Below are 16,173 nucleotides of genomic sequence, written 5' to 3' on the forward strand. Positions count from 1 at the left end.
GCTCACCATTATTTGATCAGTGGGGTCCAACTTCTGGGACCCCTGAAAATCAGCACAATAGTGGATTCCCTTCATGGTTCACCAAGTCACAATGGGCATACGGATGACAACCTGTACCCACGTAAACAATGAAGCGGATGCGGTGCTCATGGGAGACGGAGTCCCAGGGGTCAGACCCTCATCAATCAAATATTAATAGCCTGAAACAGGTCATGGAATACCCCTTTAATGTTTTAGGATACAATTTGTGGAAGTGCATTACATTTTATTTATCTACATTAAACTTAATTCAACACGACTCTTCAATACTACAAGCCTCCAACTTCCTAGTCCGTCTGTATTACAGATACTATCCTCTTTAGTGTGAATCACTCCAAAGAACTTATCGGCTGAAATTATTGAAATTCTATCCTCTAATTCCTGTACAAGTTCATTAATAAACTGAAAGGAACGGACCCCTATGGTACTCCAAAATGTTACTCTGCTCTGATAAGAGTCCATTCTACTGATCTGTCTTTCCTTTCTCTCTAAATCCAATATAATCATTGAGGTAAAAAACAAAAACAAAAACACGTATACGTCACAGCCATCCAGTGAAAACAAAAACTATACGTGTACTACTAAACTAGAAGTGTAGAATGGGCAACGGATGGCATCTATCAGAGGAATCGGTCTGCCATTTGACACCCATGTTAAAAAAAGATATACTTTTTTTACTAAATGGCGCGAGATTGAATTGGCATCATGAGAAATTGTACAACTTAATGCAATGCAAAAGGAAGTATAGACACATCTGATAAACACCTTCTGTTTACTACTGTTTAGCCAGTTATTATCCCTATTACACATAAAAGGCCACCACACGAGTTTTTTGCCGCTTTTCTTTAACCTATTTCTTCAAACAGGCAAAGGAAAAAACCGCAAGCGTTTTCCCCAAAAGATAGGTCATGTTGCTTTTTTTTCCGCTCGCAGGAAAAAAACGCCTCTGCCGCCCCTCTGAAATCAATGGGAGGCAGTTTCTGACGCGCTTTCGGCGTTAAAAAAAAAAAAAAAACCTTGCCAAAAAAAACTCTGTGTGAACAGCGCCTTACACTTTCCCAGCATTCACATTTTATATACCAACCGTTAATGTGGCAAACAGTTAAAAATTTTTAAGAAACCTAGATATACAACAGCCACAGTCCACCGAGATCTAGTTGGGAACTCCGTTTCATGTAAAACTAAATACACAAAATCAAGTTCTTTTACAGAAATCTCACACACATAAGCTTACCTTTCCCCTTCCTTGTAAAGCTTAATGACTGGGGAACTGTAATAAAAGAGACACAAAAAACAAAATCAGGATTAACATTATCTAAGGAAAAGATCACAAAGTCAAATATGTGAAAGCCTCATGAAATAAGCAGATTGACTCTCCCCTCCCTTTATTATTTCCCTAATAATCTTTATGATAGGATGAAACATGCAGTCCTATGTACTGAGTAAATCTCAACACCTAGCACCACCTGGTGGTTGTACTGGGAAACTCCCCTTATAGAAATGTTACAATTATTGAAAGATAAATGATTTTTTATTTATTTAAAGGGAATCTGTTACCGGGGTTACGCTGTCCTATCTGAACATAAAGTAGTGCTAGAGACCCTCATTCCAACGCTGTATCATTCACTTTTTACCGTTCAGTAGTTTTTTTTACAAAACTATTTTTTCCTTCAGCAGCTCGTATGCATAAGCTGCGGAGAACTCCGACCACTGGACGCCAAGTGACAGCTTCCCCCCCCCCCCCCCATACTCTGCATGGCAAAAAAGCTGCCAATCAGAGCGAGTGGGCGGGGCTAGACGCAACTCTTGAATATCAAGGACGCGAGCAAATCATTAAGAGGGATTTTAGGAAAACAAGTGAATTAGGCTACATGTACACATTGCGTATTTTGCTGTAGAAAATATGCACCAAAACTGCAGCAATACGCGGGAAATTCGCAAGTAAATACGATGCGTTTTTCAGCGCATTTTCATGCTGCGGTTTTTGGTGCAATTTTCCACAGCACTAAGCAGATAGAGTTCATAAGCAGAGAAGATAGATAAATTGACATGCTACGGATTTTAAAATAAGCACCGCAGGTCAATTTCCCCCCTGAACAATACTGCAGCGCATAAGTGACATTTCCCGGAATGTCATTGACAATGCTGGTACTGTATTACGCTGCGGATTTGCCACACACAAATCCGCGGGGCACAACCGCACGTAATACGCATCGTGTGCACTGAGCCTAAAAGCGTAACGTTATATACCGCAAGAATCAGGGTCTCTGGTACCACTAATGCTGCCCTCAGATAGGGCAGCGTAAACCTGGTGACAGATTCTCTTTAGGGTTGCCCTTCATTGAACTCTCTGATATCTTTTGTATGGACTGGTGCCCAAAACTGGACTGCGTACTCAAGATGTGGCCGCTCCAATGCTTTATAAAGGGGTAAAATAATACTGTCTTCTCTATAATCCATGGCTTTCCTAATACAAGACCGTATGTTCGCTTTTGATGCAGCAGACTGGAATTGCATGATATAATTTTGTTTATCATCAACAATTACACCCAAATCCTTCCCCATTGTAGCATTGTAGGCTCTTCCTGTAGTGATCTATTCAGGGTATAAATAGCGTGTATCACTTTTGTTCCAAAATGTATACTGTGAATGCAAATATTGTCTGCCACTTTTGAGAAGCTCCTCTTTTTCTAGTTTTCTTGTACCATTGCCTACGTGGGGGGACTGAATGCTTATAAAATCCTTGAGTTATCATCATCTCCCTCCCTAGTGGGTCATTTACACCTCGTTGCGCTCTTCTGGCCCCTAGTCCTTTGTACCACCTCACTCTATGGATTTAGCTGGGGTACTTGAGACAAATAAAAATGTAAAATAATTTTTTTGAATAGCACTTAACCTGAAGCCTTCTAAAAAGAGCGACTAATATTATTCACACATATGTTTAGGTTTCTGGGGGTTATTAGAGGAGGACTAACAGAATGTGAAATAAAGTAGTGTTCGGGGGGCAACATTTTTCTGAACTTCCTATTGAAATGGATGCTTACAGAGAAAAATTTGGGGTGAAACATGAAAACAGAATTGAAATTACCTTTCGTCTTCTCTGTTCCATACTGGGGTTTGGGGAATTTGAGCTTCGTAATACTTTGATGCCCGATAACAAAAATTGCTACAGAAACACTGAAACACAAAAGGGATGTGTTTTTTTTTTCTTGTTTAAAAAAAACCAAAAACTAACTAACTAAGGGCCTATTCACATCAGCGTTCTTCAACGGAAAGGCAAATGGAATCCATAGCTTCTGTTTGCATTACCATTGATTTTAGGGAACGGAGAAAAAAAGAAACCATAGGCAACGGAAGCATTACCATTTAAATAAATGGCAATGCAAACGGAAGGTTTACGCATGCCTTTCCGTTGATGGGTTCCTCCGACGGTAAGCTCCAACGGAACCCATCAGCGGGAAGCGAATGCTGATGTGAACGAGCCCTTACACATGAAAATTCTCTAGCAAAAGAAACATGGGTTATTCCATAAGCGGATACCTTCAAGATCTATTCAAGTTTAGCAGTCTGATGACAGACAGCAAAAGTTTACCCGCTATTTTTGGTCCCCCCAATGATGTTTAAGCCCAACACATGCATTGCATCACAGTCATCACGTAGCATTACATACGTACATGGTCCAAGGTGACAACCCTGCACCGCATCATCAGCAAACCACCCCAAGTGCATCAACACACTACTCTGCAGTCTAGTCCAATTGGCTGCAGCAGGGTCACTGGTAAAGTGCCCATAGATGTAGCTGTTTTGTGAATGATCTGAGAGTAAACGTTAATAAATCGGTACACTGGACCACACATTATCTTCTGACAAGTCTATTAATTATGGCAGGAGATAGAATTTTATGCACAAAAAGGTGGACAAGAATTTTAAAGAAGCACTCTGGAAAAAAAATATTTTTCCTCCGTTTGTAAAGTAGGTTAGGAAAAAGATAGAGAAAGTAATTCTCTAAACGGTGGCTTAATGTTAAAGATATCTGCGCCGATCTGTTGACCACATGACCAGCACATTGCCTAGCCAAATCCTAAGGTGTCTGCTGTGTAGACTGGAAGTAACAGTCTCTCTATGCAAGACTATGAGAGCCACGATGTGAGTCTCGTAGGCTTGCAAAGAGAGAGTGACCACAGGTCCACACAGCAGACACCGTAGGATTGGGCTAGGCACAGTGCAGGTCACGTAATCCAACAGCAGCCCGGAAAGAAACACAACTTCACCATATAGACTCCGGTAAGAGAATTACTTTCACAACCTTTAACCTACACTATTTTACAAATGGAAGGAGCAAAAAAAGATTTTACCGGAGTGCTGTTTTTTTGTTTTTTTTTAGTTTAACTGAATTTTTATTAAACTTTTTGGTTGTACAATAAATGATTAGATATCGTAAAGAATCTGTATACCGGAATCGAAGAACAATAAAGAATTACATCAAATCCAAGCATCTACAAGTATTAACTTATATAAATTGTATATCCATCATCATATAGCATTCAGCAGACCCAAAAAGAAAAAAAAAGAAAAACATGTTGATCAGGTAAAGAAGCCAAATAAAAATCCCTTTAGGATGATATACAGGATATCATTTTGAAGAAAAAAGAAAGGGATAGCCTGTTAATACATGAACAATGACAAGACACAACATGGAAGACACGAGGGGGTTGATCATATTGCCAGTATTCACAAATCGGACGTGAGAAGGCCTGTAATGAGAAATGGGCCTGTAAAAGAAAAAAATAAATAAAAATCGGGAGGTATAGAGGCAAAAGGTGGAAATCAATGCTCAAAATCCCTGAAGAATCTGATGAGTGTCCAAAATTGATCAAATAGCATCGAAGGATTGTACGGTATTATTTATCAATTTTGTAAGGTACTCCTTGCTGCAGACCACGCTTTCATATGAGAATATATTTCCATTTGGGTCGGAGGTGACCGTGGTCTCCATTTTCTAGCTATCTAGTAGCAGTGAGTATGTGGAGAAGAAGCCTGGCAGTATTTGGAGGGACACTGAGAAGGTAAAACAAATGGTTCAAAGGAAATCCAAAAAGGCAAGAAACTCCCCAAATAAGCGATTAAACGGATGACCAAAAGATCCCGGTCTGGGGAGAGGACCAAAAAAATATTGATCCCTCAGGAGAACCAAATCACAAACAGTTACCTGGAATAGGGGGGTTGAGTCTATGAAGAAGGAATGTAGTGTCGTACTAGAACATTTGCCATTTATAATGATCTACTTCATTTGTGGAGCAAGAAGAGGTCTTACTTGCTTCTCTCCATATCAAATGCCAAGTTTCTGGAGGTAAAGGGTTACCTAAAAAAAGCTTCCCATTGATCCACATAAGAGTGTCTTAAGGGGCAATGTGGGAAATAATTTCTATCAATTGCATAGATAGCAGATATGCGCACCCAACAAAACGGATAGGCATAAAAACTGTATCGGCATTAAATAATATGCATAAAATGATGAATTTACAAATAATTATAGTGGCAGCGAGGGGGCAACTTAAAAGTAGCTTTCAGAGTGTCAAGGGGCAGTAGTTCTCTTGTCCTATAATCCACCAGGTCTGCGATTCTAAACATATTGCTTCGAGTTCCCTGTGTGGGAATGGAATAGGCAGGGTTTTAATAAATGCATGAGTTTAGGGAGTATTTTATCCGCTGCAAGAGGGAAGACTGTTCCTTCTATTTAATAGAGACATATTTCTTTAAAGAGCTCTGGGAATATGTGTGTGTATAAGGTGGAGCATGATGCGGTCAAGTTAACTCCCAGGTATTTTAATGGTATTTAAAAATTGCAATGTGTTAAAGTGAGCAGATAATTTGAACTCCTTATCCCATGAATGCTTGGGTGAACGCTGGTGCCAAAGGTATGATGCACAGAACAATAATGGGGAGAGGAGGAAGCCATGGCGTGTGCTGTTCTTAATCTGAATTGGACGGAAGGCATTGGGGATTTTTAGTGGCTGAAGGTTATGAAAATAAATTATGCTGCATTTTCAGAAACGTGCAGGAGAACCCGTAAGTTTCCAATGCCTCAAATATAAATGGTCACCTTAGAAGTTCAATTACGTTCTGTGCATCCAAGCTCAGAAGATGGGCCTCACCTTCTGTTTTGTTTATAATGTCAATTGTTCTCCTCGTGTTTTTTCTACCTTGTCTGCAGGGAACAATGCCTACTTAAAGGACGGGTGTCGCAAAATTATTATTTTTTATATCAATTTGCTTTTAGTGTTTTATTAAAAAATGTTTTATTTATTTGTGTGTTTGTGGTTTGCTTTTTTTTATTTTTTTACTTTTTCTTGTCTATGGGGGCTGTAATGATGGGGGTAGGGAAACAGACAAGTGAGCCCTAATCTACCCGCCACTCTGTCCCTGCCTACTTGCAACGACCCGCCCTAGGCGACGGGGTACAACTGGGCGACAGTCCCTACGCTCAATAAGTGCACGACAGACAAACAGACAAGGGTACACAGAAGCAAGGGAAAAGGGGCAGTTGCCCACGGCAACACCGTGAACAACAAGAGTGGTGAACGAGCCGAGTCAAACCAGGAGTGTACGAGGTACCAAACGCAGAGCAGGAGAGTAGTAGTAAGCCAGGGTCAATATGTAGCAGGGTCAAATAGTACAGAAGCTGCAGCAGGGCTAGGAAACTAAACGAGAAGAATCACAAGCAAGGAGGAACAGGAAAGGCAGGTATAAATAGACAGAGGGCGGGAGCTAGCTCCGTCTGGCCAGGCTGTGATAGGCTCTCCCACACCTAAGACTGCCATCCTGAGTGGTGGAAGATGGAGTCAGTCTCACAGACATAGAAGCAGGTGCAGACTGATTACCTATGGGCGTAGACACAGAAGCTGTGCCTGGCAGATCCTTAACAGGGGCTACCATTTTTTTTTTCATCTCTGTATGTGTCGATTTACGACACATACAGACATGGAATACGGCACATACAGCCCCATAGTGAATGCGAACGGGACCCGTTCCATTCACTATGCTGTACGCCGTTTGTGTGGGAACGGCGCATGCGCCGCTCCCACACAGTCCAAATTGAAGGTCTTCGGCCGAGCGACGTCCGGCGCCATTTTCTTGTGGACTGGAAGCCGCGGCCGGACAGTAAGATTACTACGTCCAGTCGCGGCTTCCGGACTTGTGTTCTACTGCAAGCACTTGGAGCGGAGGGGGAAGACGGAGCGGACGGACCGGAGGGAGCTGCGGCGGCAGGAGCAGGTAAGTTATTTCTGTGTATGTACATGTTTTAGTGTGTGATTACTACTGTATGTAAACCTACTACACTGTGTGTTCGCTCAAAAAATGGCGACACACAGTGTAGGAGGTTAGACCGTTCAATCCCCTCCTTTCTCCTGGCACTAGCCAGGATAAAGGAGGGGGGGATGCTGAGAGCTCACTAGAGCGAGTGTGTATTCTCAAATTTTGCAGCATAAAGCAATGTGGTTGCTTTACCACATGCCAATGCTGCAATTTTTGGAATTGCTCCATCTAGTGACCAGCACTGGGAAATGTTATAAATTAGAAACTAATTTATAATATTTCCTGACTCGTGAAAAAAATTAGAACAATGTTTAATCATTTATACACTAACTGTTTAACTAAAAAAAATATATATATATTTTCTAGCGACACATTCCCTTTAATCTTTGTGAATGAGATGAGGAAGCCACAGCGACAAGCAGTTGGCTATAAGTTCAGTCAAAATTTTAAAAGCCGTTGTCCGACGGCTCCAAAAAATAACTTCCCAAACACGAAAGAAATCATTATCTAAAGAAAAAGTATATTTTTGTGCCTGTCAACTACCCCCGATATCATGGCCGGTACTCGCTCACATATCCAGTTTTTAGGCGGAACATAGTGATGGACTGGTGCTGCTTTACTACACATTCCATTATGCATTGCTGCACTCAACTTCCCCTTGTACGACCTCTCGAATAGGAGAGAGCCGGGACTTCTAAAGGGGCTGGCTTTGGAAGGGATCATTCCCAGACCCTTTTGAAGTCACGTGGGGCTGTGTCAGCGTGTCATCACTTAAGTGAAAACCACAGCGGTTCGGGAACACGTTGGCCCTTCAGGGCAAAACTGAAAATACAACTATATTTGTAAGCCATTTTAAATCTTATTACAGGCTTACTAGTAAAGTGTTTTTTTTCCTCCGGATAACCCCTTCAAGATCAGAATTGAGAAGGGCAATTGGCCTATAGCTAGCACATTCCATGGGGTCCCTTACCAATACTTCTTTAAAGGGGTTTTCCCAGAACGGGAGCCCTACTGATCGTGTGAACGGGGGTCCCAAACCCCCAGATCCTCCTCAATGCACCCCCACAGTGAAGAGGAGCTTGAATGGAGCGGCAGTCGTGCATGCCCCCGCCGCTCCATTCACGGCCTATAAGAATGAAGAAAACAGCAGAGCGCTGTACTCCGCTGTTTCAGTCATTTCCATAGATCTTTGAAATGAGCAGCATTGTGCATACTCGACCTGCGCTCCATTCAATATGCGCCTCAATGCTATCGAGCAGTGAGGAGGAACAAGGAGTTCGGGACCCCTGTTCTCATGATCAGTGGGGGATCAGTAGTTGGGTCCCCCAGTGATCACAAACTTATCACCTATCCTGTGGATAGGTGATAATTATTATTTCTGGGAAAACCCCTTTAAGCTCATAACTGATGATTTAGTCAATATTGTTCATAAGCAGAATGCACACTCTATTATCCAAGAGATATTGTGAGATCGTGAAAAATTGGGCCAAATAAATTCATTCACATTAGAACATGCCAGATGTACATGTAGAACATGGCTTGTCATGTTTAGGGCCGTCTTGGTTAAGAAACTTGTTTGAACAGGGTCATCCATAAACTTTTATCAGTTGCTTCTAAGCTGATCTTCTGATGCACAAAACCCAATAATAAAATGTGGGAGTGGGAAAATAAGCATGGAAACAAAAATAAAATAATGGGAGAAAGAGGCCATCATCATGCGACACTTACTTTTCTCTCTGTGATGTCATATACTTTATTTGTTTTGGTAGAAATTTTATACTTTTGCTTTGGTACCTTTGGGGGAAAAAAAAAAAAAAGGACAAGTTATTTCGCAACAGAGATTCTAGCGCTTACTAAACATAACAATTCATAGTGTAAAATATGTGTAGCTTTAGATACCGGTATGAAATTATGTAAAACCACATGTTAAGTGTTGAATAAAATATCCTATTGCTAATTAGAAAGCATCAACAAGCTTAGTTCAGTACGTTAAGTGCATAATGGTGTGTAGGCAGATTAACACCGTATTACTATACCCCAACCCTACTCATTAACACTGCAAGGATTGGGTATTCATAGATTGATCGGGTTATTTGGAGGTCCATGTGCTAATAAATATAATGCAACAGAAATTCCTACACCTCACAAATGAAGAAAGTAATTACTTCAGAAGATACTTCAGAGTTAACATTTGATATTAATTAAAAGGTACAGCTTCATTAAAATGTTAAATTTGTAGCGGCATATGTGAGAGGAAGCAGGAACCGGAGCTCCCGCTGCCGATACCCTGGAAATTATCCTGAGACTCCACTATACTAACGCGGACATACCTGTAGTGACAGGGGAGAAGACGGTGATCCTCCAGGTACAATTCTGGAGCTGATTGAAGCTGTTATGACCCGATCCAGGAAATCTAAGGCGGCAGAAGACGGTGAGCTGGGGCTGCAAGATGGCGCCGACATGTGCTCATATACAGAGAGCAGAGATGTGAGAGGGGCGGCAGCATCCAGGCTGGAACGCTTTGCTAGGAAGGCCCCTATGAAACCTGAGGCAGCTGGAGGAATGTCGGATGGAGGGAAGGAGCAGGCTGGCCATTCAGGCTCGAGATATGAGCCGCTGCGAGCACAGATGGAGTCTGAGGAGGAGGAGGAGAATGGAGGAGACGCTCCGGGCGGTTCAGGAGGAGGATTGAATGGAGGCATGCAGAACTTGGACAAGCCGGGCCCCACGCTGGCAGATGTTTTTTCGGCGGTAAGCCTGAGTAATACTACGCTGGCTAAGCTTACCTGCCAGGTGGGGGGAATCAAGGAGGATTTGTCTATCATACGTCATGACCTGCAGAAGGTGGCAGAACGCACAACAGCGGTGGAGGGCAGAGTCAGCAACTTAGAAGATGGCATGCTACCCATGAGACGGGATGTAAATGCAGTGGCGGAGGATGTAAAGTATCTCTTATCTAAAACTGATGATTTGGAGAATCGTTTAAGATGAAATAATGTGAGGATGGTGGGAATCCCTGAAAAAGTGGAAGGGTCTAATCCGGATTCCTTTTTTGAAAAATGGCTATTGGAGGTATTTGGAAAAGAGTCACTGACCCCATTATTTGCAGTGGAAAGAGCTCATAGAGTACCCACACGTCCTGGTCCACCTGGGCGGCCACCGCGACCTGTTCTGGTAAAATTGCTCCATTATAAAGATAGAGACATAATTCTTCGACAGGCCCGGGAAAGGCAAGATATTCGGGTGAACGGTGTGAAGGTGTCTTTTTATCCGGATTTCTCTGCAGAAGTCCAGAAGCGGAGGATGCAGTTTCTGGACATAAAAAGGCGGCTGAGGAATCATCGGGTTCCATATTCTATGCTGTATCCTGCAAAGCTTCGGGTGGCGGCATTGGGATCCGTACAATTCTTTGAAAGCCCGAAAGATGCACTCAGATGGCTGGACAGTCATGATGATCGCCTACGGCATGATCGTGAGGAAGCGGCGGCGTGATCAACAGGCGGATGGCTAAAGAAGGGACTCTGCTATGAAAGGAGGAAGATGAGTTACATGAGGGCATAAGGCCTTGTTTTTTTATGCAGTTTTATGTTGGTCTAAAGTTAGGCTGCAGTTCATGTGTCATTGATGGTTGGAGGGGAGGGAAGTGCTGTCAGTTCAAAGGCAGACTGAGATGATGGAGTCATTAACAATACTAATTGTTTATTGAGGAGGAGGTAGCGGGAAGCTCTTGGTTCTGAGATTAACACTGTAAGAGGAAAAGAATGTGTTTTTGCAAAGTGAGTAGGAAGCTGTATGGTCATAGAGGTGAAGTTTTCTTTACCAGCCCGGGCCCTCTTAGGAGGGTATGTTTATGGATAGTTGGGGGGGTTAGGGTGGGGGGAGGGGAGAAGTTTTGGAGGGAAAGGGAGTTTGCAACGCAGTACACTCAGATAGCCACTGGAGGTAATAGGAATAGCCACTATCAAAAGCAAGAAATGTCCAGATGGGGGGTAGGGTAAATCTGTTGTCCTGGAATGTGAGAGGTATGGGGGAGATAGCTAAAAGGCGGGCTATATTTGATTACTTGAAAGGGCAGTCCGCTGGAGTGATGGGCCTACAGGAAACTCATCTCACTGCTGATACGGTGCAACAGATACATAGAGTATGGATACGGCACAGCTTTCATTCTTTTCATTCTACATACTCGAGGGGGGTTAGCCTCCTAGTGCATAGAGATGTACCGTTTAGCTGTTTAGATTCCTTTAAAGATAGAGATGGGAGATATGTTGGGGTGCATTGTAAATTGTTTAATTGGGAATGTATACTTGTGGTGATGTATGTGCCTCCCCCGTACTCTGTGGTACCAATGAGAGAGGTGTTGGAGAAACTGGCTGGCTGGCCTATGGTACCGACCATATTGATGGGAGACTTTAATAATATAATGGATAAAGGGTGGGATAAATTTCCAAATGGGGGGGGGAGATGTTTGTCTGACAAGGTTTGGTAAATACATGACGGAAGTTGGGCTCACGGATATCTGGCGGGCAAAGTGGCCGTCTACTATGCAATACTCGTGTGTTTCATCTACGTATGGATCGCTGTCCAGAATAGATTTAATGTTTAATAATGGAATAGGGATGGAATGTGTGGAGGGGGTGGAATATTTGTCACGATCGCTGTCTGATCATTCTCCAATGTTGCTAAAGCTCCGAACAGGTGTGCAGACGGGGGGGCTGAGAATGCACTGGAGGCTCAACCCATTTTGGATACACTTGGTGGGGGAGGAGACCATAACCATGAGCCTGAGAGAATACTTCGAATTTAATAAGGGTACGGTTCCTACAGATATATTGTGGGATGCTATGAAGGCGAATATAAGAGGGGTGTATATAAGGGAGATTACCCACATAAAAACTAAGACAAGGCAAATAGGTCAGCATTTGACGGACCGGGTGACAATAACGGAGGCGAGCCACGTAACCAATAATAATGCGGAAACTTTGGCACAATGGAAGGCGGCTCAAAAATTGCTTAGGGAACATCAGATGGAGCAGGCAGCTAATAAAAGATTATTTCTGCAACAAAAATACTATGAGGAGGGCGAGATGACAGGCAGATTGTTAGCAAATATCGCACGGCCGGCGCGGGAGAGTGCGTTCATACATCAGTTAAGGACAGCAAGTGGGGCTCTGGTGGAGGAAACAGGAGATATATTAGGGGTGTTGACATCATTTTATAAAGAACTATATCGCACTAAGGTGGACTATCCGGAGGATCTTCTGTCAGAATATCTGGCAGAAATGGAGTGGGTTACTTTGGGAGAGGAAGAGAAGGAGGGGTTGGAGGAGTCAATTACTTTAGAGGAAATACAGGAGGCGGTGAGCTCTATGGCGAATGAAAAGGCCCCAGGGATAGATGGTATACCCACTGAACTGTATAAGACATATGGAGAGACGGTTCTGCCAGAGTTACTGGAGGTGTTCCAGGATAGTTTCGCCAGAGGGCGTTTACCGCAGACAATGTATGAAGCTGCTATAGTTGTGATTCCTAAAGATGGGAAAGATCGAACGCAACCTGACTCTTACAGACCGATATCTCTGTTGACTACAGACATAAAAATCTTAGCTAAAGTACTAGCTAATAGGTTGTCGCGCGTAGTGACTACAATAGTAGGGATGGATCAGTCAGGATTTATGCCAGCACGTTCTACAGCAGTTAATTTACGTAGACTATTCTTAAATTTGCAGACAGATGCCCCGGATATGAGGTGTAGAGCAGTGTTGTCGTTAGATGCCGCCAAGGCGTTCGATAGTGTGGAATGGAACTACTTATGGGCTGTATTGGAGCGGATTGGCTTTGGAGGGAATTTTATTAAGTGGGTACAATTACTGTATAAGGAACCGGTGGCTCGGATCAGAGCAAATGGAAGGATGTCGGACTCTTAGGTTGGAGAGGGGGACGAGACAGGGGTGCCCACTTTCTCCGTTACTGTTTGCGCTAGCGATTGAGCCACTAGCAAATATGGTAAGACAACATCCGGGGATAGAGGGGTTTCGCTGTGGAGAGTTGGAGGAACGTATAGCACTATACGCGGACGATATACTGCTGTTCCTGGGGGAGATAGATCATTCACTGCCAGTGATAATGGCGATATTGGAGAGGTTTGGCAGGTTTTCAGGGTTAAAAATTAATTGGAATAAGTCGGCGTTGTTACCACTCCAGCCAGTGAATACACCATTGATGATTGGAGGAACTGAAGTGCCGTGTGTACGGAAATTTAAATATCTGGGGATTACGGTATCAGCAAGGGTGCAGGACTTTGTCGAGTTGAACGTGATACCATTAATGAATAAATTGGCAGATAGGACCAAAGTCTGGCTTGGGCTGCCGCTGTCAGCACTGGGACGAGCAAACCTCATCAAAATGATTCTGATGCCCCAGGTTCTCTATATTTTGCACAATGCCCCAATGTGGTTACCTAAATACTGGTTCAGGAGAATACATAATTTGTTTAGAGACTTAGTGTGGAAAAGGGGGGTCCCCAGGATAAAAATGGAAAAGCTACAATTACCAGCAGAACAGGGGGGGTTAGCTATTCCGAATGCGTGGATATATTATCTAGCAGCCCAAATACAACACTTTAAAGGATGGAAGAACAGGGAGGATTGGAACTCCAGTGGGAAACTGGTATACTATATGGGTCAAAGAACGAATTTATTAGAGGCCATGGAGTCGCATAAATTACGGAGGGAGGCGAGAGGGAAACCGACTCTGCTACTATTACATAAAGTTTGGTGGGAAAGTAAGAAGATATTGGGGATTGCAGGATGCTCCAACTATATGCCTTTATGGGATAATCCTTATCTATGGGAGGTTAATATTTTGGAAGGATTTCAGGATTGGGAACAAGCAGGGATTAGATATGTGCACCAGATATATGAAGGAGGTACTCTTAAGCTGTTTGCGCAGCTACAGGAAGAGTTTGGACTCTCACATAGGCGGTTCTATCAATATCTTCAGCTCAGGCATGCGATGCAGACACAAGAGAGGCAGGTGGATTTGAGTTGCTCCACTATGGGAGGGATGGAACGAGTGCTAGAGGCCCAGGACACTAAGGGGCTTATTTCGGTGCTATATAGTATGCTACTTACTAAATTCCTAGGAGATCCGTTGGTAGAGACTAGACGTAAATGGGAAGAGGATGTAGGGACGATAGCGGATGAAGAATGGGAGGAATTAATCGGATCGCCCAAAATAATCTCTATTAGTGTGGCACACAGGAGGTCGCAACTCTTTCTGCTGCATAGGGTGTATGGGACACCTAAGGTGCTGTGGCAAATGCGAATTAGAACAACAAAAGAGTGTCCCAGATGTATGTTTGATGGAGCAGATATAAAGCATATGTTTTGGAGTTGCCCAAAGCTGAATATATATTGGAAAGCAGTTAAGGGAATGGTATCTAGAGTATATGGTAGGGATTTCCCACTGGAACCTAAGATCTTTTTATTGGGTTGTATGGGGGAGGAAGGAGGAGATGGGGTAGAATTACTGGCTATAAAAAAGGTTCTGTATCATGCTAGGAAATTAATTGCAAAATATTGGTTACAGGCGGATCCCCCGGAGGCGGCTGAGCTAGTTGGATATGTTAACCACACGGTATCACTGGAACACCGAATATATCTAAAAAGAGGGGTAATGCATAAATATGAGAAGCAATGGAGTAAATGGGTGAACACCTATAGTAATGTGACACATTAGATGGGATTTGAAGGTGGACTGACGCATATATATGTGTAAAGTATGGTGAAATCACGGGCAGGCATACAGAAAGGAGGGAAGAGGTGGAGGGACTTGGCGAATCAAGGAACAGAGGAGGTACTGCGAAAGGGGAGGGGAGTTCGGGTGTTAGGGTTAGGGAAAGGGATATATATACTGGTATAACTAATGATGATGAAAGGCAAAGTGTAATGTAAATTGCAGGAATTTTGGTCTAAGCACAAGATGCTATGTTGGTACTTTGCTTTTTTTTTTTTTTCTGTTGACTGATTCTTTGTACTTTACCAGAAATGAAAAGGATGTATAATTCATGTTGTATTTTCAATAAAAATTTGTCTGATTTAAAAAAATTATGTTACATTTGTACCTACATTTTCAAGCTTATTGTTACATATAGGATAGCCACATATCTTTATAATGGATCGTTCCTCTACTGTATCCTTATAGTGCGATGGATAAATAAATTTGGCCTGTAGAAAAAATACAAATACTGTTAAAGCATACCTAACCTTTTAGCTGACTTTGAAGAATAAGCGGTCAAGTGTGTACATAAGGAATAACATGATTTCTGCCCATTATATGCATTCTTCATTAATTAGCAGTTTTCCCATTTGCAGGCTCTCTATTTCTAAACTTTCCCTGAGCTAGTGGGTGGAGCCTAGCTGCTATCATGTCTTCTATACACGGCACACATAGGAGAGCAGGATTCTCCTCTTCTATCTATCACATATACAATAGCAGCACAGTGGAGATTATACAGCAGTAATGAGCAGTGTAGCTGTGAATCCAGCACTGGGGTGAGATATAACACTTACAAAAAGCTGCAACAGCATCTCTGTATGTATCTCTTAGTATGCTCTCTCATCCCCCTACCCTCTCTATGCAGTTCTATGGCAAGCTGTAACCGGATACTTTCAGTGAGCTGGTAGTCCGTCTCATCTTAAGGAGACGGAAAAAGAAGTAAATTCAGAGTGAGTTAACAGTTGGAAGGAGGATGCCTGATAAGTGAGAAAGGGAGGCATTGTTCTCTAATACGATATAAAACAGAGTTTATTATATTCG

At 42.8% G+C, this 16,173-nt stretch overlaps 1 protein-coding gene across 2 annotated transcripts in view; it reads right to left on the reverse strand.

Annotated features, from left to right (window-relative positions):
• RPAP2 (RNA polymerase II associated protein 2) overlaps positions 1 to 16,173 on the reverse strand; it is a 78,876-nt gene that overhangs the window by 56,057 nt on the left and 6,646 nt on the right. For both annotated transcript variants that reach the window (XM_075833213.1, XM_075833212.1), the window contains 4 exons: positions 15,483 to 15,581; positions 9,085 to 9,150; positions 3,128 to 3,216; positions 1,274 to 1,309 (listed from right to left, as the gene is read on the reverse strand). In XM_075833213.1, the coding sequence (XP_075689328.1) occupies positions 1,274 to 1,309; positions 3,128 to 3,216; positions 9,085 to 9,150; positions 15,483 to 15,581 (290 nt within the window). The remainder of the gene's footprint in view (positions 1 to 1,273; positions 1,310 to 3,127; positions 3,217 to 9,084; positions 9,151 to 15,482; positions 15,582 to 16,173) is intronic.

This window comes from Rhinoderma darwinii, chromosome 7 (genome assembly GCF_050947455.1).
Source record: "Rhinoderma darwinii isolate aRhiDar2 chromosome 7, aRhiDar2.hap1, whole genome shotgun sequence".
Lineage (NCBI taxonomy): Eukaryota > Metazoa > Chordata > Amphibia > Anura > Rhinodermatidae > Rhinoderma > Rhinoderma darwinii.